General features: G+C 42.9%; 4 protein-coding genes, 1 long non-coding RNA gene and 2 pseudogenes across 5 annotated transcripts; 4 read left to right on the plus strand and 3 right to left on the minus strand.

The window, feature by feature from the left end:
• The first annotated feature begins 2,947 nt into the window (after positions 1-2,947).
• On the plus strand, positions 2,948-3,646 carry LOC120726267 (kinesin-like protein KIF1B). Its single transcript, XM_040019758.1, has 3 exons — positions 2,948-3,091; positions 3,270-3,451; positions 3,544-3,646. The coding sequence occupies exons 1-3, from the start codon at positions 2,948-2,950 to the stop codon at positions 3,557-3,559; spliced, it is 342 nt and encodes a 113-aa protein (XP_039875692.1). The 3' UTR covers positions 3,560-3,646.
• A 1,556-nt stretch (positions 3,647-5,202) lies between these two features.
• LOC120726339 lies at positions 5,203-6,588 on the plus strand. The gene is made up of 3 exons (XR_005694312.1): positions 5,203-5,685; positions 6,193-6,289; positions 6,410-6,588. It is a non-coding gene; the product is annotated as an uncharacterized LOC120726339 (long non-coding RNA).
• Positions 6,589-6,887: 299 nt separating this feature from the next.
• LOC120727013 lies at positions 6,888-8,438 on the plus strand (annotated as a pseudogene).
• A 1,933-nt stretch (positions 8,439-10,371) lies between these two features.
• LOC120726430 (serine/threonine-protein kinase pim-1-like) lies at positions 10,372-14,183 on the minus strand. Its single transcript, XM_040020042.1, has 9 exons — positions 14,055-14,183; positions 13,394-13,636; positions 13,107-13,259; positions 12,891-12,985; positions 12,718-12,765; positions 12,396-12,614; positions 11,212-11,392; positions 10,955-11,125; positions 10,372-10,865 (listed from the first exon to the last, which is right to left on the minus strand). The coding sequence occupies exons 1-9, from the start codon at positions 14,113-14,115 to the stop codon at positions 10,774-10,776; spliced, it is 1,263 nt and encodes a 420-aa protein (XP_039875976.1). The 5' UTR covers positions 14,116-14,183; the 3' UTR covers positions 10,372-10,773.
• Positions 14,184-14,732: 549 nt separating this feature from the next.
• Positions 14,733-16,288, plus strand: LOC120726500 (transcription factor 7-like 1-B). The gene is made up of 5 exons (XM_040020155.1): positions 14,733-14,818; positions 15,022-15,178; positions 15,292-15,399; positions 15,516-15,549; positions 15,661-16,288. Exons 1-5 carry the CDS (start codon positions 14,769-14,771, stop codon positions 15,948-15,950), a joined length of 639 nt encoding a protein of 212 aa, XP_039876089.1. The 5' UTR covers positions 14,733-14,768; the 3' UTR covers positions 15,951-16,288.
• A 633-nt stretch (positions 16,289-16,921) lies between these two features.
• Positions 16,922-23,081, minus strand: LOC120727091 (leukocyte elastase inhibitor-like). Its single transcript, XM_040021277.1, has 7 exons — positions 23,073-23,081; positions 20,376-20,535; positions 18,333-18,475; positions 17,875-17,952; positions 17,640-17,729; positions 17,388-17,568; positions 16,922-17,260 (listed from the first exon to the last, which is right to left on the minus strand). Exons 1-7 carry the CDS (start codon positions 23,079-23,081, stop codon positions 17,034-17,036), a joined length of 888 nt encoding a protein of 295 aa, XP_039877211.1. The 3' UTR covers positions 16,922-17,033.
• On the minus strand, positions 22,945-24,924 carry LOC120726571 (annotated as a pseudogene).
• Between the last annotated feature and the right edge of the window lie 271 nt (positions 24,925-25,195).

Consider the following 25,195-nt stretch of genomic DNA (forward strand, 5'->3'; position numbering starts at 1 on the left):
CAAAAGAAAAAAAGGACATTTATCTTCTGTTGTTCAACAATTTTTTTTTTCGTTTTTTAAAATCTGTTTAGCTTGTTGTGCAGTATTGTTCCACACAAATGACACATGGAAACCTAGCTATTTCTTTATTGGCTTTCACAAAATGGGACTGCCAATGTTGGAGGTGTTACTGCACCAAAGTCTTCCTGCTAGCCGGAAACCTGCTGGCGGCGCCACTATGTTCTCAGCACACTCTTCAGCGTCAGCTTTGTTGCCTGTTTTCGGCACACCTACCTAGTCCCACTCATCCACTTTATCTGCTCATGGCAGATTTACCCACACTGAGCACTCCTTGGATTAAGGTAAATTCAAGCAGGTGATTATAAAAAAAGACACACAGTTTATCATCTTATCCTTGTGCAACACCTAAAAGCACTATGTTCATTTGTTTGCTCGATTAGTCGCTAGCATACACACACTGTGTTAGAGGCTTATTGCTAGCTAGTTAGCGATGCTACACACCTGTTACTGTGTATTTTTCAATGATTCAGCACTCCTTGGATTTTTAGACAGTAATGAGATCATGTGCACACTCCACAGAGGTCCAGAGTCCAAATGTGACCTCTAGCACCAAACGCTTGCTGCAGTTGTTGGTGTCAGAGGTGACACACAAGGTATCAGGTTTTCTGTGTGATTACTTTTTCATATAGGACCAAGTATGTTTGGATAGCGTTTTGCCCTTGAAAACTGCCGTTGAATATTAGACATTGTTGTCTAATGTTATAAATGTATTGATGTGAAAGGTGTAAGTGTGACAAATATGGAATAAGATAGGAAATGAGAAAGGAGGCAAATACTTGTTCACAGGGCTATAGTCTGTAAATGGTCTTCTTTTGGCTATAGTAGATCTTTTACTTGTTCCTTTTTTAATTGTTTGTTAAAATAGTTTTTTCGATCATATTGAGTATAGAGGAATGCAACTGTGAGCTTTAGCAATTATCCCGCTTCAACAGGACCGTGATCCTGATGTGTGAGACAGCAGGGTGCTGCCACTGGTGTTGTAATGTGTGATTTAGTTCCTGCTAACATTTCAGTTTGCTTCCAGTATCTATCCTCTGTGATTACTGGCTCTTTAGACAGATTTAAATGAACACATTCAGTAGCTGTTGTGAGATGAACTGGCATTTATAGTACATCTGTTCCAACACAGTGAAGTCACATGCAATTTAGATAGTCATCATGAGACGTTTTACCAAAAGCTTTTGTAATTCTTTTCAGTCTGTCAGTGTGGCATCTGTGTCTACACTTGGATCTGAAGTTTATAGAGGTTAAAGAGCACATTGTACACGGGCCTTGAAGAAAAGGTATGTAGTCTTAAGCCCGATGTTTTGGTGGAGTCAGGGGTCTGTAGCATTTTGCACTTCCAGCAGACTGACGTTTGGTCATCATCATCATCACTGAATCACAACATCTTCTCCTTCACCCTCACACTCTAACTCCACTCTGTTCCCTTTCATACATCATATATACTTAGTCTGCTACAAACCAGGAGGCGTAAAGCAGGATAAAGTTAAAAGTTTGACCCATTGTTTAAACTAACTTGAATGATCAACAACCAGGAGGAGGCAACGATTATGGAGGCACGGGAGGTGAGGACCACGCAGGTGGAGGAAGTGAGGAACGTGATGGAGAAGATTGAGCTCAACAAGGGACAGGATGACCCACTGAGCACTTCAGAGGGGCAAGTGGAGCACGCAGGCAACAAGACCAGCAAAGGTGATTTGTATGTTTGTATGTATTGTATGCTTTATATTTGAAGTCCAGGCTGAATTTTAGAGGAGTACCCGATGGCTGAAACAACAGATATTTATGTTCCCTGACCAAGGATCAAGGAACATGTATTTTACACCAGTTGATACATGTACAGTCAAATCTATTGGATGTTGATATTATTACATTTAATGTAACCATTTAAAGTGATTTTGTTTTTGTTTTTCTCCCAAAATCACGTACGTCAACACAGGATCCACCAGGGGGAGAGTTTTTGGTGAAAGCCACAAAAAGACAAAGATGGGTATGTCATTGTTTGTGGAAGTATTTAGACTAGTTTGATACACTGTAGTAGAGTGTGTATGGAAGATTTGATTCAAGGAACATTATCATATGAAGATGAAAACCAAAGTTGTGCGATCTCTGAAAGTGTTTTGTTTATTTGCTTTTTGTTTGTTTGTTGTTTATGAAACTGGTGACTTGGCTGTGATCTTCAGTCCCAGAGGCATCAAGATTTAGTAGAAGTGTGTGAGCTATTGGCTCAGTATAAAGGGTCAGTAGTGTTTTCATGTCACCTATCCATCCTCCATTTAGTCACCCAAAGCATGTAGTAAATACTGCTCACTTTTATTCATCTTCTCTTAAATCCAGAAAAATTCCCACTTGTTAACGTTGTGTGTGTGTGTGTGTGTGTGTGTGTGTGTGTGTGTGTGTGTGTGTGTGTGTGTGTGTGTGTGTGTGTGTGTGTGAGAGAGAGAGAGAGAGAGAGAGAGCTGTGCATGAAGTGTGGTGGAAGCAAAACAGCAAAAGTCAGAGTGAATTCATGATGATGTTTTTGTGAAGCGTAGTTTGGATCTTCTTTTGCTGCTGGTTCAGTCAATATTGTTTTGGAGAGACATCAAACTAACAGCTTTAGAATCAGCGCAAAAAGGGCGTAAACACAAAGCGCGGAGCCGCCGAAACATCAGAATCAGCGAGCTGTCTGCTTTCAGCCCCGAGTGTCGTGCCGTCGGGTGAGAAAGGCGACGTCTCACTGATTCTGATCCGCGGGTCTTTGTGTTTACGTCTTTGTGCAGAATCCGTGTTCCTGCTCTCATTTACTGTTTTAGCTGTTTGGTGGTTCTTGAAATTTTGTGAGGTTTGACCGGAGATTCTGTGGAGAGCTTCATCCTAATGAGGGCTCATGTCTTGAGCAGGGATGCAGAGGAGGAGGAGGAAGGTGCTGGACACATCAGTGGCTTATGTGCGTGGAGAGGAGAACCTGGCCGGCTGGAGGCCCAGAGGAGATAGCCTCATCCTAGAGCACCAGTGGGAGCTGGAGAAGATGGAGCAGCTGCAGGAGGTGGGGCCTTAAAAGATTCATAAAGAAATAAATCTGTTTAATATCATTGAGGGAAAAATGACTTTTCAGCTCAAAGACCAAAGTGCTATTCTGAAAAGTTTTTTCTTAGAGTACAGACTTTACATGACTAACCTCCCCTCTTCTCCCCACCTCACATTCGCCCCCATCTTTCGTCCAGGTGGAAAAGACCCGTCACCTTCTGGGAGAGGCGGCTCCCGTGGGAACAGCTCCCACCACCAAGTCCCTGAGTGAGTCTCTGTCCCCCAGCGTGAGCTCCGGCACTCTGTCCACGTCCACCTCCGTCTCCTCGCAGATCTCCAGCACCACCTTTGAAAGCGTGAGAAGGAGCTGGCCACCAAGGTGAGAAAAACGTGGGCTTAGTGGGCGTTCTTGTTGCTGCCTTCTTCCTTCTCTGCTCGGAGCTGATCGGTCTTGTTCCTGTTGTGTTGTAGTGCCTGCGCCTTCTGACACACACCTTCAATACTGAATACAACCAGCTGGTGAACAGCATCAGTGACTGCAAGGTGAGAAATAATACAAAGAAATAAAAAAATAGCCTTTCTGTGTCACATCAGGGAGTTAGACAAACAGAAAACATTTTCCCATCGTAAAGAAAACTCCCTTAAAATATGGACAATAACAAACCTGCTAAATTCCTTCCAGAATCTCTGTGTAAAAGAACAGTACCAAAAAAGATGTGTCACAGTTTCTGGATGATCCCCACAGAAAGTACAATTAGTATTTATGTCCCTTTTACATTTTACCATGTAGTGACTGGCTGGATAACATTTATGTAGAATTTTAAATGAGATTTCTTTCACCTTATTTACAATCAAATATTTATGGGGGACCATCCAGACTGTCTTCCACTTGATATCTGGAACATATCGGTTCCAATAAGATGTTATATATCGTTAGCTTCATAGCATAAGTGCCTAAGTCATTTTTTGGTCAAATTGAGATTTTTGCCTAACTTTACTCCCCTACCACTGCTGCATCATCCTGTCCGTCTGCCTATGTCATCACAAAAAAATGACTTAGGCACTTATGCTATGAAGCTAACGATATGGGAGAGAGACGATATCTTCTTGGAATAAACTACGTATTCTCTTATTGCTGTTACCAAGTTCCTGTGAAAAGCAGATTTTTCCTATTGGTGACTCAGCTGGATCAGGGAGAGTGACTGAGGCAGATATTGAGCTGTCAGTGTTTTTATATAACATTAAAGTCCCTGAGGGTGTGGCACCAAGCACCACTGAGGATTCCACCTTTTTAAGTTCCTGTATGGTAGGTTTATGTAAGGTATTTAAGGTGGACGCACGTAATCAGCGTCAGGTGTGTTGTTAATCATAAGAAGGCAAAACGTTTGTGACCGCTGCGCTTTTATCTTAAAATGTTTGGAACAAAGACCAAAAAGGACAAGATAAATACTGCTGCAGTTATTGGACTGTTAATTAATTCATGCATACCAGAAGCATCGCGTCACCCCCGCTAACAACCACCTCAGTGGCTTCAAGCCTACGCTTGAATTTTTGTTTTTTGTTCCCTGTTATACTGATCATAAAGCTTTTTCCCCTTTTTTAAAATAAAAAACCATCTGTGCTGCTTGCCCTGTTTTCCTGATTTTATAGCTGAAGATGTTGTACAGTAACTAGTGCATTCTTTGGTAATAGTTAATAGTTTTCATAAATTCTTTTTACCAGATAAAATCAAGGACTTGCCTAAGCCAGGATGCAGTGGTGTATGCCTGACGAAGCTGGTTCTCGTGAATGCCATTTACTTCAGGGCAGCTGGAAACGGGCTGACCTCTACACTCTAGACATGGTGAGACAAAGGGCACGGTTTGTTCATTGTTTGGAAAATTTGGCATTAGATAATCCTCACCTGGGTGTTGCTGTTCAGTGTAAGCAATATCATTTGCATTTTATTCCTCTGATTTATTTCTCTGTGGTTGCGCTGGTCTACAGGGTCCAGAGAGGGACAAAACAGTATCAGTGGCCTTGTCAGCAGCAGAACGGTTTGTCTTGAAGTCTCAGCGAGAAGGAGGAGGTACAGCGGGGGGATAGAAGCGTCTTTAAACATGTTGAAAACTTCTGTTTGTTGCTTTGCTCACCATTTGTTAAACTAGGGAAGTTTAAGCAGTGCATGTGTGGATCTGCACACACATGCAGCATTTGCTTGCATTCCATGTATGAGCTAGCCTCAGTCAAAACAGTGACGACACATACATGACTGCCTGCTGTTTTGCGTTACTGTGTATCTACTGTGATTCATGCATGCTGTACTGTGACTGAGATAATAGTGTATATGAGACACACTTGACAACAACATTGATCAGGATGTGAAAAAGCTACCAGATACAAGTTGTCAGCAGGTTATGGCTGACTAACTTGACGAATGAGTGTGTGGGCCGTCTGCTGAGGACCAAGAGCTCAGGACAGTCAGACGGGGGCGTCGCAGCAGGAGTCACCGTGCTCGACAACCCTCTGCTGTCCTGAGATGTCACACTCCTGCCTGCACATACAAACCACACTGAAGTCAGAGTTCCACCTGCACCTCCACCTGTTCTTGCAACAGCATGAAAACTGACAGAGGTGAGACAGCAGAAAAGTTCTTCTCTATTTTATTTTATTTTTTACTAAGTTAAGGAATTAAGTTAAGAAGAGTGATTAAATAATAGTTTCTTGCATTTTTGATTTAATGATTGTGTTTAGGATTATTTCAGAAACATGTTTAGAGGATCTTTGTAAGCCTGTATTTACTTTAAAAGAAGGGAAGCACTTCTTCATCCTACAGAAAAGGTGACACATTACAGATGAGTTCATAAAAAGTGTCTCTGTCACTCTTTCAAGGCTCTGTCACTTTTTCTTTTTGACTGGAACAGCATGGTAAAGTAGGCCTAGGCTGCCATCTTGTGGCAGTGTGTTGTTACTACAACATATGAAATTGTGTTTCTATTGGAAATATAATTCAGCACCACTGAGCCGCTCTCTCAGTTACAAACTGAACCTGTTTTGTAGACGTATAAATCACTAAACACAGTGAAGCTTTTGGTTTTGTAAAAGTGTTTCTTATTCTAAATGCATGTTGATTTTTATCAGGGTGAAGAGCAGTTAGCAGTGCATTCATGGACATCTTTAAACTATTAATTGAAGAATCTTTGGTCATGATGGCATGAACTAGAAGCGTGAGCTCCAGGTGAGACTGCACAGAAGAACAAGTGTCCTTAAACTGCATCAACTGATGACGTCTTACAATTTTATTCCACTGTGTGTTTTTATCATTGAACGTTTCTGTCTTTGTGTACATGTAACGCAGACACTAAAGCTGAGCCAGAACTTCATGCTGAAGAGAAGGATTCTTTTAAAATGCATGGGGGAGCAAGCGAGTCAGATACCAAGGGCACAAAGATGAAGCAGGTCTGATCGGAAACCGTTTATTTCCAGGCCAGGGAGCACAAATAAAAACACCCTTAAAAGGTTCCCTCCTGCTCAACCGCGTCACTACCTACGGAGAGAAGAGCTACATGACCTTATCTGCGTATCTGGAGGTCAGCCGCTGCTCCGCCGTGTTGTACCTGTTTGTACGTGTTTTTAAGTCTCTTGATGTCATCGTGTCTAACACACACCCTTTATCTCCTCTCTGCAGCTGGACCATTGCATCCAGCCTGCCATTATCACCAAAGACATCTGCACGGTCTTTTACTCCAGAGACGCCAAGATTTCCCCACCCCGTTCTCTCAAGAACCTCTTTGGGACTGGATACTCCAAAACTGCTGGCTGGTAAATCTGGGCTGCTGCACTGTGGCCATCTCTGTTTCACAATCCAAGATATCTGCCCTGTTACAAAGTTTCCTTGTTCAAAACTTCTGCTTCATTATAGCAACCGAGTGACTGGGATCTACGAGCTGAGCTTGTGTAAGATGTCTGACACTGGAAGCCCAGGTGAGCGGCCATGAAACATGTTTAAAGAACGGCAGCTGTTTTATCATAATTCTGTGGAGAGCTTCATCCTAATGAGGGCTCATGTCCTGAGCAGGGATGCAGAGGAGGAGGAGGAAGGTCCTGGACACATCAGTGGCTTATGTGCGTGGAGAGGAGAACCTGGCCGGCTGGAGGCCCAGAGGAGATAGCCTCATCCTAGAGCACCAGTGGGAGCTGGAGAAGATGGAGCAGCTGCAGGAGGTGGGGCCTTAAAAGATTCATAAAGAAATAAATCTGTTTAATATCGTAGAGGGAAAAATGACTTTTCAGCTCAAAGACCAAAGTGCTATTCTAAAAAGTTTTTTCTTAGAGTACAGACTTTACATGACTAACCTCCCCTCTTCTCCCCACCTCACATTCACCCCCATCTTTCTTCCAGGTGGAAAAGACCCGTCACCTTCTGGGAGAGGCGGCTCCCGTGGGAACAGCTCCCACCACCAAGTCCCTGAGTGAGTCTCTGTCCCCCAGCGTGAGCTCCGGCACTCTGTCCACGTCCACCTCCGTCTCCTCGCAGATCTCCAGCACCACCTTTGAAAGCGTGAGAAGGAGCTGGCCACCAAGGTGAGAAAAACGTGGGCTTAGTGGGCGTTCTTGTTGCTGCCTTCTTCCTTCTCTGCTCGGAGCTGATCGGTCTTGTTCCTGTTGTGTTGTAGTGCCTGCGCCTTCTGACACACACCTTCAATACTGAATACAACCAGCTGGTGAACAGCATCAGTGACTGCAAGGTGAGAAATAATACAAAGAAATAAAAAATAGCCTTTCTGTGTCACATCAGGGAGTTCCTATATTGACGTCTACCTCATCCTGCTGTTGTTTCACTTCAGCTTTCTCTCATCTCACCGATCGGACGTGATCCATCCGTGACGAGCTTCAGCAGTGCCACCCTCACCCCTTCCTCTACCTCCCCCTTTCTGTCGGACTCCCGCTGTGGCTCCATGGGCCAGAAGTAAACATATTTTTAGGAACATTGACCTCGATCTGCAAACGGTTATTGACAGGTTATCAATTTGATTCTAACTTGGTGTGATTTGTGTTAAAGGACCCCTGAGAACAGCTCACGTGCCTCCAGTCCCTCCTGCTCAGACTGTGAAAACTTCCCGATGGTTCCCACTCTGGAGACCTCCTACCTTGCGCGGGCTGCAAAGAACGAGTTCCTGAACTTGGTGCCTGATATTGAAGAAATGCGACCAGGGTGAGTAATGCCATATTAACCCAAATACTGTCACTATGACATGTGTCTCACAGACCAAATGTAAGTCGACACTCATGTTCTCTAGTTCAAGCAGAAATGATGTGGATCGATTCAAATTCCTGAGCCTGGATGATTTCAGCTGGAAACAAACCAACTCTGCTTCTTCCTCAGATAATTCAATTCAATTCAATTTTATTTATATAGCGCCAAATCACAACAAAAGTCGCCTCAAGGCGCTTCATAGATACAGAGAAAAACCCAACAATCATATGACCCCCTATGAGCAAGCACTTTGGCGACAGTGGGAAGGAAAAACTCCCTTTTAACAGGAAGAAACCTCCGGCAGAACCAGGCTCAGGGAGGGGCGGGACCATCTGCTGCGACCGGTTGGGGTAAGAGAAGGAAGAGAGGATAAAGACATGCTGTGGAAGAGAGACAGAGGTTAATAACAGATATGATTCAATGCAGAGAGGTCTATTAACTCATACTGAGTGAGAAAGGAGACTGGAAAGGAAAAACTCAATGCATCATGGGAATCCCCGGCAGCCTACGTCTATTGCAGCATAACTAAGGGAGGATTCAGGGTCACCTGCTCCAGCCCTAACTATATGCTTTAGCAAAAAGGAAAGTTTTAAGCCTAATCTTGAAAGCAGAGATAGTGTCTGTCTCCCAAATCCAAACTGGAAGCTGGTTCCACAGAAGAGGGGCCTGAAAACTGAAGGCTCTGCCTCCCATTCTACTTTTAAATACTCTAGGAACAACAAGTAGGCCTGCAGAGCGAGAGCGAAGTGCTCTAATAGGGTGATATGGTACTACAAGGTCATTAAGATAAGATGGGGCCTGATTATTTAAGACCTTGTATGTGAGGAGCAGGATTTTGAATTCAATTCTGGATTTAACAGGAGAAATCTGCTCTCTCTTTCTAGTCCCTGTCAGGACTCTTGCTGCAGCATTTTGGATTAGCGGAAGGCTTTTCAGTGAGTTTTTTGGACATCCTGATAATAATGAATTACAGTCGTCCAGCCTGGAAGTAATAAATGGTAAATGGTAAATGGCCTGTATTTATATAGCGCTTTACTAGTCCCTAAGGACCCCAAAGCGCTTTACATATCCAGTCATCCACCCATTCACACACACATTCACACAATAAATGCATGAACTAGTTTTTCAGCGTCACTCTGAGACAGGATATTTCTAATTTTAGAGATGTTGCGCAAATGGAAGAACGCAGTCTTACATATTTGTTTAATATGTGCGTTGAAGGACATGTCCTGGTCAAAAATGACTCCAAGGTTCCTCACAGCGTTACTGGAGGCCAAGGTAATGCCATCCAGAGTAAGAATCTGGTTAGATACCATATTTCTAAGCTTTTCAGGGCCGAGTACAATAACCTCAGTTTGATCTGAATTAAGAAGCAGAAAGTTAGCGGCCATCCAGGTCTTTAAGTCTTTAAGACATTCCTGCAGTGTAACTCATTGGTGTGTGTTATCTGGCTTCATGGACAGACAGAGCTGGGTGTCATCTGCATAGCAGTGAAAATTTATGCTATGTCTTCTAATGATGCTGCCTAGGGGAAGCATGTATAATGTAAACAGAATTGGTCCTAGCACTGAACCCTGTGGAACTCCATAATTAACCTCAGTGTGTGAAGAGGACTCTCCATTTACATGCACAAACTGGAGTCTATTAGATAGATATGATACAAACCAAACTGTACACTGGTAAACTGTTACAATAAAAAAGACCGTAATTTTCTTTACTCTTCTTTATTTATGTAACTTTTGTTTTCACTGGCAATTTAGTGTTAGGTTAGGACAAAAAACAAATTAGGAAGGTTAAAGACAGAACATTACTAGATTGTGGTTTTAATTAAAATGTAGCCTTTGACAATGCTGAACACATGAGAAGCTACTTTAAGGCATATCACCCAATTTGTAATATTGCTAAACATTTCTTAAGGCAGACAAGTTATGCTGGCTGGGTCAGTGTCATTTTTGTTGTAATTGATGTCTGGTTTGTTCTGTTCCCTAGTGATGGGTAGGGATGGGTACCAGTATCCGGTGTTCTGACATAATCCTTGAAATAGTAATAACACAGTATCCTCAGCAAAGATGAATTAAACACGTTTTATTTTAATGGAAGTTTACTTCAAGTCTTCAGATTTTTACTGTCTTTTATTTGATTACTTTAAAGTATATGATTACATTAGAGTAATTAAATAAAGACAGTTTTGATGGAGCTCCTGAGCCAGCCCAAGCTCTCTATGAAGACGAGGAAAAACTCCCCTGGGGGGGCCAGACTGACGGGAAGAAACCTCGGGAAAGCCCATTCAAAGAGAGATCCCCTTTCCTGGGATGGCTGGGGGGGTTACAGGAATTCCAAAACACTGAAATTTAAAGTGGGCCAATTAAAAAAAATTATTTCCTGAAAAAAAGAAAGGTAATTCATACATCACACATAAATGATAACGTCTGAATTGTGTGTGTTTGTGTGTGTGTGTGAGAGGCTTATCTCAGCCAAGTGTGATGCTGTAGCTCCTCCAGCGTCGGCCGCGTCTCCGGGACTTTGGTTAAACACGCGTCCAAGAAATCCCGGCAGTCTGGAAAGAAAGGAAAGAGAAAAAACATGAAGATGATAGTTCCAGTGGTCCAAGCCATCAGTCAGTCTTGAAGTGTGACGTTTTCTTACTTTTGGACAGATGTCTTTTGAATTTCAGGCGCTTTTTGAGGAAGCTCGTGGTGTTAAAGTCCCCGGCATGAAGCGCTTCGTACAGAACCACTCCCATTTGCCATACCGTGGTGGGTCCACACCTGTAGCAACTGCGCCCGTACCACTCGGGAGGGGAGTACATTTCTGTACCTAATAAACAGACACAATTGCAATTTCTTCTAAAACAAAAGGCGAAAATTGTGACATCTGTGAAGAGCAAGAGCAGAATATGTTACCATAGAAGACGCGGTACTGCGACCGCTCCTTGACAAAGCAGCTCAGTCCAAAGTCGATGATACGAACACGCGGTACATCTGAGCCGGTCTCAATTAGAATGTTCTCACTCTTGATGTCCCGGTGAAAGATGTGTTTATCCTCCAGGTGCTTCGCAGCATCAACCAGCTGCTTCAGAATGACCTGGAAATAGAGCAGGGCGATATGACCAAAAATATTTATCACGATATACATTTGAAAAGTTGCGATAACGATATAACTGACACTAGACAAAATACTTTACAACTCCACAACTTTATTAGTGCAAAAAACCCCATAAATGTATTTTCACTTAAACAAGCAGCTGTTTTTTTATGTGCATTAAAGTTATATAAAAATGTAACAGTGCAAATGCAAATTCCTCGCTGACAGTTTAACCAAAAGGCATTTCCAGTGGAAATTGGCCGACATATCCTCAGCATAACCATGTAAAATATCCACAAAGCTTAAAAAGAGGTTATACACACACAATACGGTAATATCACGTTGAGGTGCAGTACGTATCACTCCGCGAGGCGCCTGCCTACGATAGCCGTAATGCTCCGACAATCCATCGAGCGGTGCGGCTTTGTAGCTTAGCAAAGTCGCCGTGTACATAAAATCATTTTGAGGTCAGTAAACACAACCAGAGTTCATACATAAGGCACACGGGATTATAAGGGGCACTGTCGAGTTTCAGAAAAATCAAAGGATTGATTTTAAGTGTGCCGTATTTTCCAAACAACACGGTAATAACGACGGCCCGCTAGCATGCGCTACCAAAAATTGTGCTTTGTTGTGTATCTGACGGACGAAAGCTAAACCAGTTCCACACCACTAAAGTTGCAGCATTTTTACAAACCAGTTCTGGTTCATCCGTTTCATTCAACGATCCACTTTTGCTCTTCTCTTTCTGCGTCACCGCCATCTGCGTATGTAAACATAGGCACTGCGCATGCGCGTTTTACCTATTCTAGCGCGATATTTCATTTTCCTATCGTTGCCCAAAATTACACCGGTATTACCGTGAATGGTATGATATAGCCCAGCCCTACCTGGAAACGATGAAAAAGACAATAATCAATCAATGGGTTAATGTTTCTCTAATACTCTGTGCTTTGATTGAATGATGTACAGTCTAAGACTCTTCTAAGGCAAGTCAACTTGCCTTGGCCTTGTCCTCTGGCAAAAATCCTCCATTTTCTTCTATGTATTTATCCAGGTCCACAGCGGGGACAGGTCTCTCCATCACCAGGATCAGCTCTCTGCCAAAGTCAAACCACTCCAACAGAGACACTGGGGCTGATGTTTCCACTGATCCATCTGCTTCAGCTGCAAGCTTCAGCATGATGGCAACTTCCACTGACACATTCTTCCCGTTATCATCCTGAAATATTTCAACAAAGTGGATGATGAGGCACAGACGTTCCACAGGTGAACGCTGCATGCAATCCACTAATGTAAAAACAATTCAAGTCTTGCACATTTACCTTCACTTTGCAGTACACTTTCCCCTTTGGGATGTGTTTGATGGCCACCTAAAAGACACAGGGCATTGATGAGCATTTCCTCAGTATGACATCATTAAAGGTGTAAAACAGCTTACGATATTATCCCTTATCTGCATTACTGCCTGTCTTACTACCACCATCTGAACACTTACTGGTAAATGATCCTTTATGCGGTAGCCAGCAAACACTGCTCCGCATCCTCCTTCTCCAAGCCGGTGCTCCTCCACGTATCTCGCTTGGAAGTCACCTAAACAGACAAAGACAAATTGGGTTTTACTACAGCTGTCACACAAATTACTCTCTGCTGTACCCTAAATGTTCATTTTGCTCTTCACCTGAATATAAAAGCTAAGCTGCTTGCTACTTACGTTTCTGTTCAGCCACTGACTTTTTGGCAACGGTTTTGGTTTTGTCCTGGTCCACGTTCTTTTTCTTAGGTGGGTCCCTGGTGTCTCCCGCAGCTTTCCTTTTGCCAGCCTTTTTGTTTTTACTGCAGCTCTCTGAAATCTCTATGCTGCAGTCTGCAGATGTGGAAAACACCAAAAGCACGTCAGCTTATTAGATAATAGACACAAATATCTCCCAAACACTAATATCTTCAAACTAGCAACCAGATGTACACTTAATCTACCCCTCACTCAACTAATTAGCCTACCTTTACCAGTGTCCAACCAGGAAGATGCCTGCCCCTTGTCACCGCTCACATGGTCAAGAAGTTTACGCTTCTTTGCTGTATTGGTTGTCCCCGCTTCATCTTGTTGGACCTTTCGCTTAACTCCCCCGACCACATGAGCATCTGAGCTGGTGGAAGGACCAGCCTGCTCAGTGACCCTCCTTCTTTTTATGGGGGTCGTTTTTTCAGGACTGGCCTTTCTTTTAGCCATCCTGCTCTTACAATCTATAAACAACAACAACAACAACAACACATTAGTGAAAAAGAGCGCTCGACATCAGGACTAGAAGGATTTTGATGTCATTGAATTTTAAATTAGTATTGCTTACAATATAATAACAAGTTTATCCTTTTGATAAAAAACACACCAACACGAGTCCATACTAGGTCTACTAAGTCTAGATACTGATGACACTTGTTGCTCTGTTTTCACTGCTCAGTCCAAGAATAAACTTGTCACATTATTTTACCAAAAGACAAAGTGCCCCAGTAACCTTTCTTTGATTAGACATGTTGCACTCAGGTTAGTTTCAATCAAAACCAGGATTTAAATCCTCTAAAAATGAATCATTTTATACACAGAGCCTCAACATTGTTAGAAACGTAGATTCTGTTATTTGGGGGATTTTTTTTTTTTACTTACTTTGATCTCCTGGATCTTTCTTATCTGCCTCAGTCGTAACTTTTCTTGTTTCCTTTTTCATCTTAATTTTTTGAGAGCTTTTAAAATAGAAAATGTGACCTTAATGAGTGAATAGTCCTTCAAATGTCTGGATGCTTGACTTTTCTAACTAAGCTGTATAAGTCAGTTCTGTAAGTGAGCTTTAAAAGTAAACTCCGGAGTCTATGGCAACACAACATTAGAACCTTGCCTTTTAGTGACATCACTAAAAGGCAGTGTCCCAAGTAGTTTAAAGAAAAACACTCTGGCATTTCATATAATTCAGTAATTTCACATTAAACTTTCTTTCATTATCCTTTCATTATTTGTTTAAAGACTTGATGTGTGGATGCTAAAAAGGAAACGCGAGTGCACGTCTGAAACTTCTTCACTGTCAGTGAATCCTAATTCTTAAGACTAACTAAGAAGAATAAATCTATGTATGAATGTCGTTTTGAGCACATCTCCTCTTTCTACTGATCAATTCTTCCACCTAGTGGATAGATGATAGTATTGCAGCTTGTCTCATCACCTGTTGTGTGTTTTGTGTGCTCCAGAACCTGCGTCCTGTTGGAGTACTGTACGTAAAACACACAAACACTGGAGTGAACACAGCTGCTGAACATCTCTATATTCATAACTTCTTCTTGTTATCTCATATCTGTCTCCCTTCATCTGTGTAGGAACGGTGTACAGATGTATGATTATGTCACTCCTGCTCCTCCACCTAACACCTCCACTCCAAAGTAAGTTTGCTCGGCTGCTTTGGTTCACTGATCTGCAAGTATCTGTCATTTGTTTGCAGATGTCTGCAGGAATTATTGTAATGATCCATTAATGGTGCCTGATTTCATTCAGTTTTACAGCTTGTCTCGTGTTTTTGAACTGCTTCCCTCACAGTTGTACACAGTGCTAACATGTGCTCTTACTCTGTGTTTTATTCCTGAAGAAAAAGAAAGTGCCCAGCCCAGCAGGATGAAGATGGGCCATACGTCAAGAAGCCGCCAAATGCCTTCATGCTCTATCTCAAAGAGCAGAGGCCAAAGGTCATTGCTGAACTCAACATCCCTGGAAGTGCAGCCGTAAATGCAGTGGTGGGACAGAGAGTAAGTGCATCTGTTAATGTTGTCTGCTCATGTTTTTGCATGTGTCCCAGCTGTCCTGTAGTTATGTGTAGTAGCAGTGCTCACAGTGTGTTCTTATGATCTTCTGTCCACAGTGGAAGTCGCTTTCAAACGACCAGAAAGCCAGATATTTCAAGCAGGCTGAAACAGAAAGACAGAATCATGCCAAAGAGCATCCAGCCTGGTCGACCAAAGAAAACTATGTATGTCCAAAGTGCCAACATGCAGTTCCTACATGTGTGCATCACTGCACTGAATGATGAAACAGTCACTGCACAGAGTTTGTATCAGCTAATGAAAACTCTGTGTTTGTTTTCAGGGCAAGAAGAGGAAGAGAATCAGACTTAGAAAAGGTGAAAGAAGATTTCTTGGTATCACAGCATCTGACATAAGAAATGTGATGAAAACGAGACAAAAATGTGTTGAAAAAAAGAAGACTTAATGTATTTTTGTTTGCGTTGCAGAATCTGCATCTGTACATGAAGAAGAAGCTCAACAAGCCAACAACTTGCGTATGAGGCCAGCTGAGTCACAGCCATCTTCTTCTTCTCATTCATTTCTGACAGAGCCACATGAGCAGCCACAGACAAAGCCAGATGACAGCAGCGTGCCTCGCCAGCAGCCAGTGTGTTTGCAACTGCCAAACACACAGGCATCACCTGTGACCTATCACTGCGCAGTCTCAGCAGCCCTCACCCACCCCTGCCTCTCCTGTAGATGCCTCTCAAACTGCATCAGTTCAACCCCGAGTTGAATTATTTCAAGACCGAGATGAGCCCATCTGTTTTGCTGAAATCCAAGAAGACATGTGGTCAGTGCTTGACTACCTCCCCGTCTCTCAGCAGTCTAATGTGCTCTCCTCTCCTCATTCACACAACTACTCGACTCCTAAACAAAATCTCATCTGTCCTGCTGATTCCCCTCCATCCAAACTGGCGTCCTCCCCTGTTGCATTCACTGAATTGCAGTCAACAACCCCCATCTTTTGCCAACTAATGAAAAACAATAATTTCATTATAGACGATTGGACCGATTTCAATTGAATTAAACTGTTACTCCTGTTATTTCAACATCTGTCTTTGTGTAAATAAAAACAAACAAACAAAAGATGCTTCTGTCATAAGTTACAGCAGGATGAAACAACCTTCATGTAGTTCTTGTTTTTAACCCTGCAAACCTTCTTTAGTTCTTTTGTTTCCTTTCATATTCAGCACACATCTGTCAGTGTCCACTAACTGTCAGGGAAAAGCCAGATAAAAACACTGTGGGGTCTTTTGGGACACGTGCTCGTTGGGTTTACTCATAGATATCAGAAATGATCTGTTCTGTATTCAAAGGATACACGAAGGACGTTTGTATTAAATGCAATATAGCGACTGATCATATGCTGGTTTCTTTGGGGGGTTTTCACCACCATGTTACACAAATCCAGTTTCTAACTGAAAAGAAAATCCTTCACCATGTTCTAATCAAATTCCCTGGTTTCCCATGTCAGAGATGTCATGGCTGAAAGGATCATCGCATATTGAGCTCAAAGCTAAACTCTTGTGTACGGCCTCTTTCCATGTTGCACCATTCATTTTAAAAAGTCCTGGTAACAAGAGACAGAGGTGACTTGATGTATTACAGTTACTTCCCAATTTACAGAAATGATGTGACTTCTGACATTTTCCTAGCAGGAAATGTGCTACTGTGGGACACTGAAAGAATAAACAGCAAGGCACGTTTTGTTTTAATAACTTTTCTTTACTTCATTTGTATGAACTAGGTTTACCTTACAAAATCTTATACTGTATATAATGTTTTATGTTTAATTCATGTCAATGTCAGCTCGTGTTTACTCGGGTGAGCAGTACCGGCCCACAAAGAGAATGCTCTTGGTGGGTTTATGTCGGATGAAGAAGATGAAGGGATGGTCGGCAACAAACTCAGCGGGAATCGTTATAGAGCGGACTTCCATGTCAACCCCAGTGGCAGCAGCAGCCTCAGCTCCTTCTTCATTTACATCCACCAAAGCCTTGTGGACAACTTTGGACACTATCAGGTCATTTGCTGGAGACATTCCTAGTAGATGAAGAGCCCAGAAATCAGTTGTGTTTTTTTCTTTACCAGATGATGTTTTGCAGTTTTTGTGCTCTCAATATAACTGTATAATTGATTCAGTGTGTCTCATTGGTGCAATATTTCTCACCAGAGAAGTCTCTCTTGTAGATGTCAAAAGCGTTCTCCATTCCCATGTTGGTCAGGATTTTCTCCAAGTCATACTTCTCCTCCATCTTAAATCGAGGGAGCTTGACATCAACCTCGTTGGGGCTCATCATGTCTGGGCGAGTCCAGTCCACAAAGTTCTGATAGGTCAGCTCCTTCTCCAGCTGTGTGGATACAGTGTCACTAGCTTGTCTGATTGAAACTGGACATTAAAGTACTGGTAAGTGCATCTTACCTTTTCCAAGCCTGTGGTATCATCTTCTATGTCATTAGGCAGGAATATGAGCATGCTGAGGTCATTTCCTTTATACGGCATCTCAAGAATCTGTCCAGAAACATTGTTGTTATTTATTACTCCATCAAAGATGATCTGACTTCCTAATCTAGAAATTTAGGCTGATATTTGTAAAAGACAAGTTTTAGATCATGCTGGTGAAATCCTGTAATAAGCTGAAAGTGATGGATGTTACCTTGCAGTTGGCCTCAGGAATGGTCGCAAAAGGAAATTTACTTTTCTGCTGCATCATCTTCACCGGCTTAGTGTCGTTCTGAAAAATAGGGGAGACAAGAGAAATGTTTTTTGTGTTTAGTCTCAAAATGATCTCAAAAAGTTCTGTCATGGTTTTATTCCAGCCATTGAGTGGATTTGGATGTAGAGCACACGTCACAACACAATTTGTTCTTGTTAGTCGAAGTTTGTGATGTGCTGTTGTTTGAGATTTATTTGAGCACTTATTGGATATTACATGAATAATAAACTGCATTGCATAACTGCATAAAGTTGGAAAGTGATCGTCCTAAAAGCACGATTTTATCCCCTCAGAGCTCCAGGCTTTATGTTCTCATTCAGCAAAGTCCACAGCGCGTTTGTAGTATGACAGATCAAAGTATAACTGCACCATCCTATGCTGCCTTTCTGCACTGTTACCTTGTTCAGTCGAAACTGCACATCAGCAGTCTTCTCCTCCTTAAACTGCGTGTTCCAGCTGCCCTTGAAGTAAATGGCATTCACGAGAACCAGCTTCGTCAGGCTACCCACTGCATCCTGGCTTAGCAAGTCCTTGATTTTATCTGGTAAAAAGAATTTATGAAAACTATTAACTATTACCAAAGATGCACTAGTTACTGTACAACATCTTCAGCTATAAAATCAGAAAACAGGGCAACAGCAAGATGGTTTTTATTTTAAAAAAAGGGGGAAAAAGCTTTATGATCAGTATAACAGGGAACAAAAAACAAAAATTCAAGCGTAGGCTTGAAGCCACTGAGGTGGTTGTTAGCGGGGGTGACGCGATGCTTCTGGTATGCATGAATTAATTAAACAGTCCAATAACTCCAGCAGTACTTATCTTGTCCTTTTTGGTCTTTGTTCCAAACATTTTAAGATAAAAGCGCAGCGGTCACAAACGTTTTGCCTTCTTATGATTAACAACACACCTGACGCTGATTACGTGCGTCCACCTTAAATACCTTACATAAACCTACCAGACAGAAACTTAAAAAGGTGGAATCCTCAGTGGTGCTTGGTGCCACACCCTCAGGGACTTTAATGTTATATAAAAACACTGACAGCTCAATATCTGCCTCAGTCACTCTCCCTGATCCAGCTGAGTCACCAATAGGAAAAATCTGCTTTTCACAGGAACTTGGTAACAGCAATAAGAGAATACGTAGTTTATTCCAAGAAGATATCGTCTCTCTCCCATATATAACATCTTATTGGAACCGATATGTTCCAGATATCAAGTGGAAGACAGTCTGGATGGTCCCCCATAAATATTTGATTGTAAATAAGGTGAAAGAAGTCTCATTTAAAATTCTACATAAATGTTATCCAGCCAGTCACTACATGGTAAAATGTAAAAGGGACATAAATACTAATTGTACTTTCTGTGGGGATCATCCAGAAACTGTGACACATCTTTTTTGGTACTGTTCTTTTACACAGAGATTCTGGAAGGAATTTAGCAGGTTTGTTATTGTCCATATTTTAAGGGAGTTTTCTTTACGATGGGAAAATGTTTTATTCTGTTTGTTTAAGTTCCCCAAGAAGTATGAGAAATGTTTTTTATGATGAATTTGTTCATACTTTTAGCTACATTTTTTATCCATAAATGTAAGTTTACTAACAAAACACCATATTTCTGTCATTATTTTAAGGATGTGGAAATGTACCTACAATCAATATCAGACTCCACCAACACAAAGGCTCTCAAAACAATATATGTATGTGTATTCTTATAATTGTTACCTTTTTCTTTCACTCTTGGCTTTTTGTGTTCATGTTCTGTTGTTTTGTATACTTCATCTGTTCGTATGTTGTATACTCATTGTTTATTAAATAAAGTTTTAAAAAAAAGAAAGAAAAAAAGAAACTTAAAAAGGTTACCTCTAGCGGCAACATGAGGTATCAACCCAAAAATGGCTCCTACAAAAATAATGTCATCTTTCAACTGGGATTAAGATGTCTCATTTCCAGCAGGTGGCACCACAGTCCTATAACCCTCATGGAAAGTCCTTGTATCCTATTATTATAGATGGTAGATTTATAAATGGCCTGTATTTGTATCACGCTGTTATAAAAACAATGAATGAATTTCCTGCTGCACTTAAGATAATATAAAGATATAGAATCAATAGCAGCCAATCCTAAATGGGCCTGAAAAATAAAATATGTTAAAGACACAAGTGATCAAAGTAGAAGTACCCATCACATAATAGAATAAGAATAGAAGAATTGGCCTGCTATTTACAGCAACATACTGCTGTGATGGTTTTATTAATAGCATGAAACCAAACAGTAAAACCCAGAGATAGTGCTGCTTAATACTGAATAGAAATTAGACTGGAAGAACTGGAAACAGAAAATAATGTGGACGGTGGACAATCCGGTAATAATGTCTCAACTGAACACAACACAACTGATCCAAGGATTTACAGTGGAGATCATTTAAAGTTACATTATGCTTACCTTGTGTCTGCTTCTCCACCCAGCTGTTGATGTGGACCCTGGCCTCCTCTGCATTTCCTTTGAAGTCCACAGACTCGAGCTCAGCGTTGTAATGCTTTTTGGTGCCTTTTAAAAATTCCTGGAATTGTGAAAATAAGTCACTCGAAACAGATTCAACAAACTACGGAGACTTCAATCAAGTTCAGTCACTGTGTTAAAACATTTTCAGTCCTTTGGATGCAGTTGAAGCTTGAACTAACCAGTCAGCCTTTGTCTAATAAAAGATTAAAGCAAATAGCTTGTTGGATGCCAATTTAAGTAGCCAGCATAGAAAAATACACAGATTGTGGGGAAGCTGGTTTGTAACGTTTCGGTTCAGATGGCAGCAGTTTTTGCTGACAAATGTAAGTTTTAGTATTTCTAAGTATTAATAAATTAGTGTTTTACTTCTTTATATATTTCTTTATACTATTTGCAAATATTTTAAAAGTTTAATCTGCTGTGATGACTGGAACACAAAGGAGAGAAATGGTGCCTTGTCTCTTGTTATGAACTGTAAATAGCTAAGTGCTTAGAGCAGCTGGTCCTAGCACACTTCAAATCCTGTCTCCCCCCCACCCTGGACCCCCACCAATTTGCATACCGCCAGAACAGGAGCACAGAGGATGCAGTCTCCATCGCACTGCACTCTGTCCTCTCACACCTGGACAACAACAACACCTACGCCAGAATGCTGTTTATAGACTTCAGTTCAGCGTTCAATACAATCCACCCCTCACAACTCATCAGGAAACTGACAGACCTGGGCATCAGTTCCCTCATCTGCAAATGGTTACTGGACTTCCTGACCAACCGCCCCCAACATGTCCGGCTGGATAACCACTGCTCATCTACCATCACAATGAACACCGGTGTACCACAAGGCTGTGTGATGAGCCCTTTCCTCTACTCCCTCTTCACCCACGACTGCAGACCTGCTGATGGTTCCAACACCATCATTAAGTTTGCAGATGACACCACGGTGATTGGCCTCATCAGTGACAACGATGAGGCCGCCTACAGGGAGGAGGTGGATCGTCTGGCTGAGTGGTGCGACACAAACAACCTGCTGCTTAACACCGAGAAGACCAAGGAGCTCATCGTGGACTACAGGAGGAATGCTGACCCACATCCACCCATCCACATTAAGGGGACGGCTGTGGAGCGTGTGAGCAGCTTCAAGTTCCTGGGAGTCCACATCTCCGAGGATCTCACCTGGACGACCAACTGCTCCAAGCTGGTCAAGAAGGCTCACCAGCGCCTCTTCTTCTTGAGGACTCTGAGGAAGAACCACCTGTCCTCAGACATCCTGGTGAACTTCTATCGTTGCACCATCGAGAGCATCCTGACCAACTGTATAACAGTCTGGTACGGGAACTGCTCTGCCTCGGACCGGAAGGCGTTGCAGAGGGTCGTGAAAACTGCCCAGCGCATCGCCGGAGCACCACTTCCTGCCATAAAAGACATCTACAGGAAGCGGTGTCTGAAAAGGGCTGGGAAAAATCATCAAAGACCCCAGTCACCCATCACATGGACTCTTCACCCTCCTGCCCTCTGGGAGGCGCCACAGGAGCCTCCGGACTAAGACCACCAGGTACCGGAACAGCTACTTCCCCACAGCTGTCAGACTCCTGAACTCTGCCTCCTGACATCTGACCCACGTTAAACTCATGCACTGAACATACACACCCCCACAATGGACAACTGTACCCTCAAACACACAATAATAACATGGACTGAACCACCACTCACAACCACTAGCACTTTATATAGCCTCTGTAGAAACTATCTACACCCTCACTTATCTTAACTGCACTACTGTATAGCTCTGTGTAAATAATCATTCTGTACATTCAATAATCTTTAATCCTACAACTGTTTACAACTTGCATAGTTGCCGGGGATTCCCATGATGCATTGAGTTTTTCCTTTCCAGTCTCCTTTCTCACTCAGTATGAGTTAACAGACCTCTCTGCATTGAATCATATCTGTTATTAACCTCTGTCTCTCTTCCACAGCATGTCTTTATCCTGTTTTCCTTCTCTTACCCCAACCGGTCGCAGCAGATGGTCCCGCCCCTCCCTGAGCCTGGTTCTGCTGGAGGTTTCTTCCTGTTAAAATGGAGTTTTTCCTTCCCACTGTCGCCAAAGTGCTTGCTCATAGGGGGTCATATGATTGTTGGGTTTTTCTCTGTATCTGTAACCGGAAGGTCGCCGGTTCGAGTCCCGGGCTCTCTGTCCTGGTCGTTGTGTCCTTGGGCAAGACACTTTACCCTACGGCCTACTGGTGTTAGCCAGAGGGGCCGATGGCGCGATATGGCAGCCTCGCTTCTGTCAGTCTGCCCCAGGGCAGCTGTGGCTACAACCGTAGCTTGCCTCCACCAGTGTGTGTGAATGTGAGAGTGAATGAATAATGGCTTGTAAATGTAAAGTGCTTTGGGTGCCTTGAAAAGCGCTATATAAATCCAATCCATTATTATCTATGAAGCGCCTTGAGGCGACTTTTGTTGTGATTTGGCGCTATATAAATAAAATTGAATTGAATTGAATTATCTGAGGAAGAAGCAGAGTTGGTTTGTTTCCAGCTGAAATCATCCAGGCTCAGGAATTTGAATCGATCCACATCATTTCTGCTTGAACTAGAGAACATGAGTGTCGACTTACATTTGGTCTGTGAGACACATGTCATAGTGACAGTATTTGGGTTAATATGGCATTACTCACCCTGGTCGCATTTCTTCAATATCAGGCACCAAGTTCAGGAACTCGTTCTTTGCAGCCCGCGCAAGGTAGGAGGTCTCCAGAGTGGGAACCATCGGGAAGTTTTCACAGTCTGAGCAGGAGGGACTGGAGGCACGTGAGCTGTTCTCAGGGGTCCTTTAACACAAATCACACCAAGTCAGAATCAAATAGATAACCTGTCAATAACCGTTTGCAGATCGAGGTCAATGTTCCTAAAAATATGTTTACTTCTGGCCCATGGAGCCACAGCGGGAGTCCGACAGAAAGGGGAGGTAGAGGAAGGGGTGAGGGTGGCACTGCTGAAGCTCGTCACGGATGGATCACGTCCGATCGGTGAGATGAGAGAAAGCTGAAGTGAAACAACAGCAGGATGAGGTAGACGTCAATATAGGAACTCCCTGATGTGACACAGAAAGGCTATTTTTTTATTTCTTTGTATTATTTCTCACCTTGCAGTCACTGATGCTGTTCACCAGCTGGTTGTATTCAGTATTGAAGGTGTGTGTCAGAAGGCGCAGGCACTACAACACAACAGGAACAAGACCGATCAGCTCCGAGCAGAGAAGGAAGAAGGCAGCAACAAGAACGCCCACTAAGCCCACGTTTTTCTCACCTTGGTGGCCAGCTCCTTCTCACGCTTTCAAAGGTGGTGCTGGAGATCTGCGAGGAGACGGAGGTGGACGTGGACAGAGTGCCGGAGCTCACGCTGGGGGACAGAGACTCACTCAGGGACTTGGTGGTGGGAGCTGTTCCCACGGGAGCCGCCTCTCCCAGAAGGTGACGGGTCTTTTCCACCTGGAAGAAAGATGGGGGCTAATGTGAGGTGGGGAGAAGAGGGGAGGTTAGTCATGTAAAGTCTGTACTCTAAGAAAAAACTTTTTAGAATAGCACTTTGGTCTTTGAGTTGAAAAGTCATTTTTCCCTCAATGATATTAAACAGATTTATTTCTTTATGAATCTTTTAAGGCCCCACCTCCTGCAGCTGCTCCATCTTCTCTAGCTCCCACTGGTGCTCTAGGATGAGGCTATCTCCTCTGGGCCTCCAGCCGGCCAGGTTCTCCTCTCCACGCACATAAGCCACTGATGTGTCCAGCACCTTCCTCCTCCTCCTCTGCATCCCTGCTCAGGACATGAGCCCTCATTAGGATGAAGCTCTCCACAGAATTATGATAAAACAGCTGCCGTTCTTTAAACATGTTTCATGGCCGCTCACCTGGGCTTCCAGTGTCAGACATCTTACACAAGCTCAGCTCGTAGATCCCAGTCACTCGGTTGCTATAATGAAGCAGAAGTTTTGAACAAGGAAACTTTGTAACAGGGCAGATATCTTTGATTGTGAAACAGAGATGGCCACAGTGCAGCAGCCCAGATTTACCAGTCAGCAGTTTTGGAGTATCCAGTCCCAAAGAGGTTCTTGAGAGAACGGGGTGGGGAAATCTTGGCGTCTCGGGAGTAAAAGACCGTGCAGATGTCTTTGGTGATAATGGCAGGCTGGATGCAATGGTCCAGCTGCAGAGAGGAGATAAAGGGTGTGTGTTAGACACGATGACATCAAGAGACTTAAAAACACGTACAAACAGGTACAACACGGCGGAGCAGCGGCTGACCTCCAGATACGCAGATAAGGTCATGTAGATCTTCTCTCCGTAGGGAGTGACGCCGTTGAGCAGGAGGGAACCTTTTAAGGGTGTTTTTATTTGTGCTCCCTGGCCTGGAAATAAACGGTTTCCGATCAGACCTGCTTCATCTTTGTGCCCTTGGTATCTGACTCGCTTGCTCCCCCATGCATTTTAAAAGAATCCTTCTCTTCAGCATGAAGTTCTGGCTCAGCTTTAGTGTCTGCGTTACATGTACACAAAGACAGAAACATTCAATGATAAAAACACACAGTGGAATAAAATTGTAAGACGTCATCAGTTGATGCAGTTTAAGGACACTTGTTCTTCTGTGCAGTCTCACCTGGAGCTCACGCTTCTAGTTCATGCCATCATGACCAAAGATTCTTCAATTAATAGTTTAAAGATGTCCATGAATGCACTGCTAACTGCTCTTCACCCTGAT

Source organism: Simochromis diagramma, unplaced genomic scaffold, assembly GCF_900408965.1.
Source record: "Simochromis diagramma unplaced genomic scaffold, fSimDia1.1 OVJJ01000359.1, whole genome shotgun sequence".
Taxonomy (NCBI): Eukaryota; Metazoa; Chordata; class Actinopteri; order Cichliformes; family Cichlidae; genus Simochromis; species Simochromis diagramma.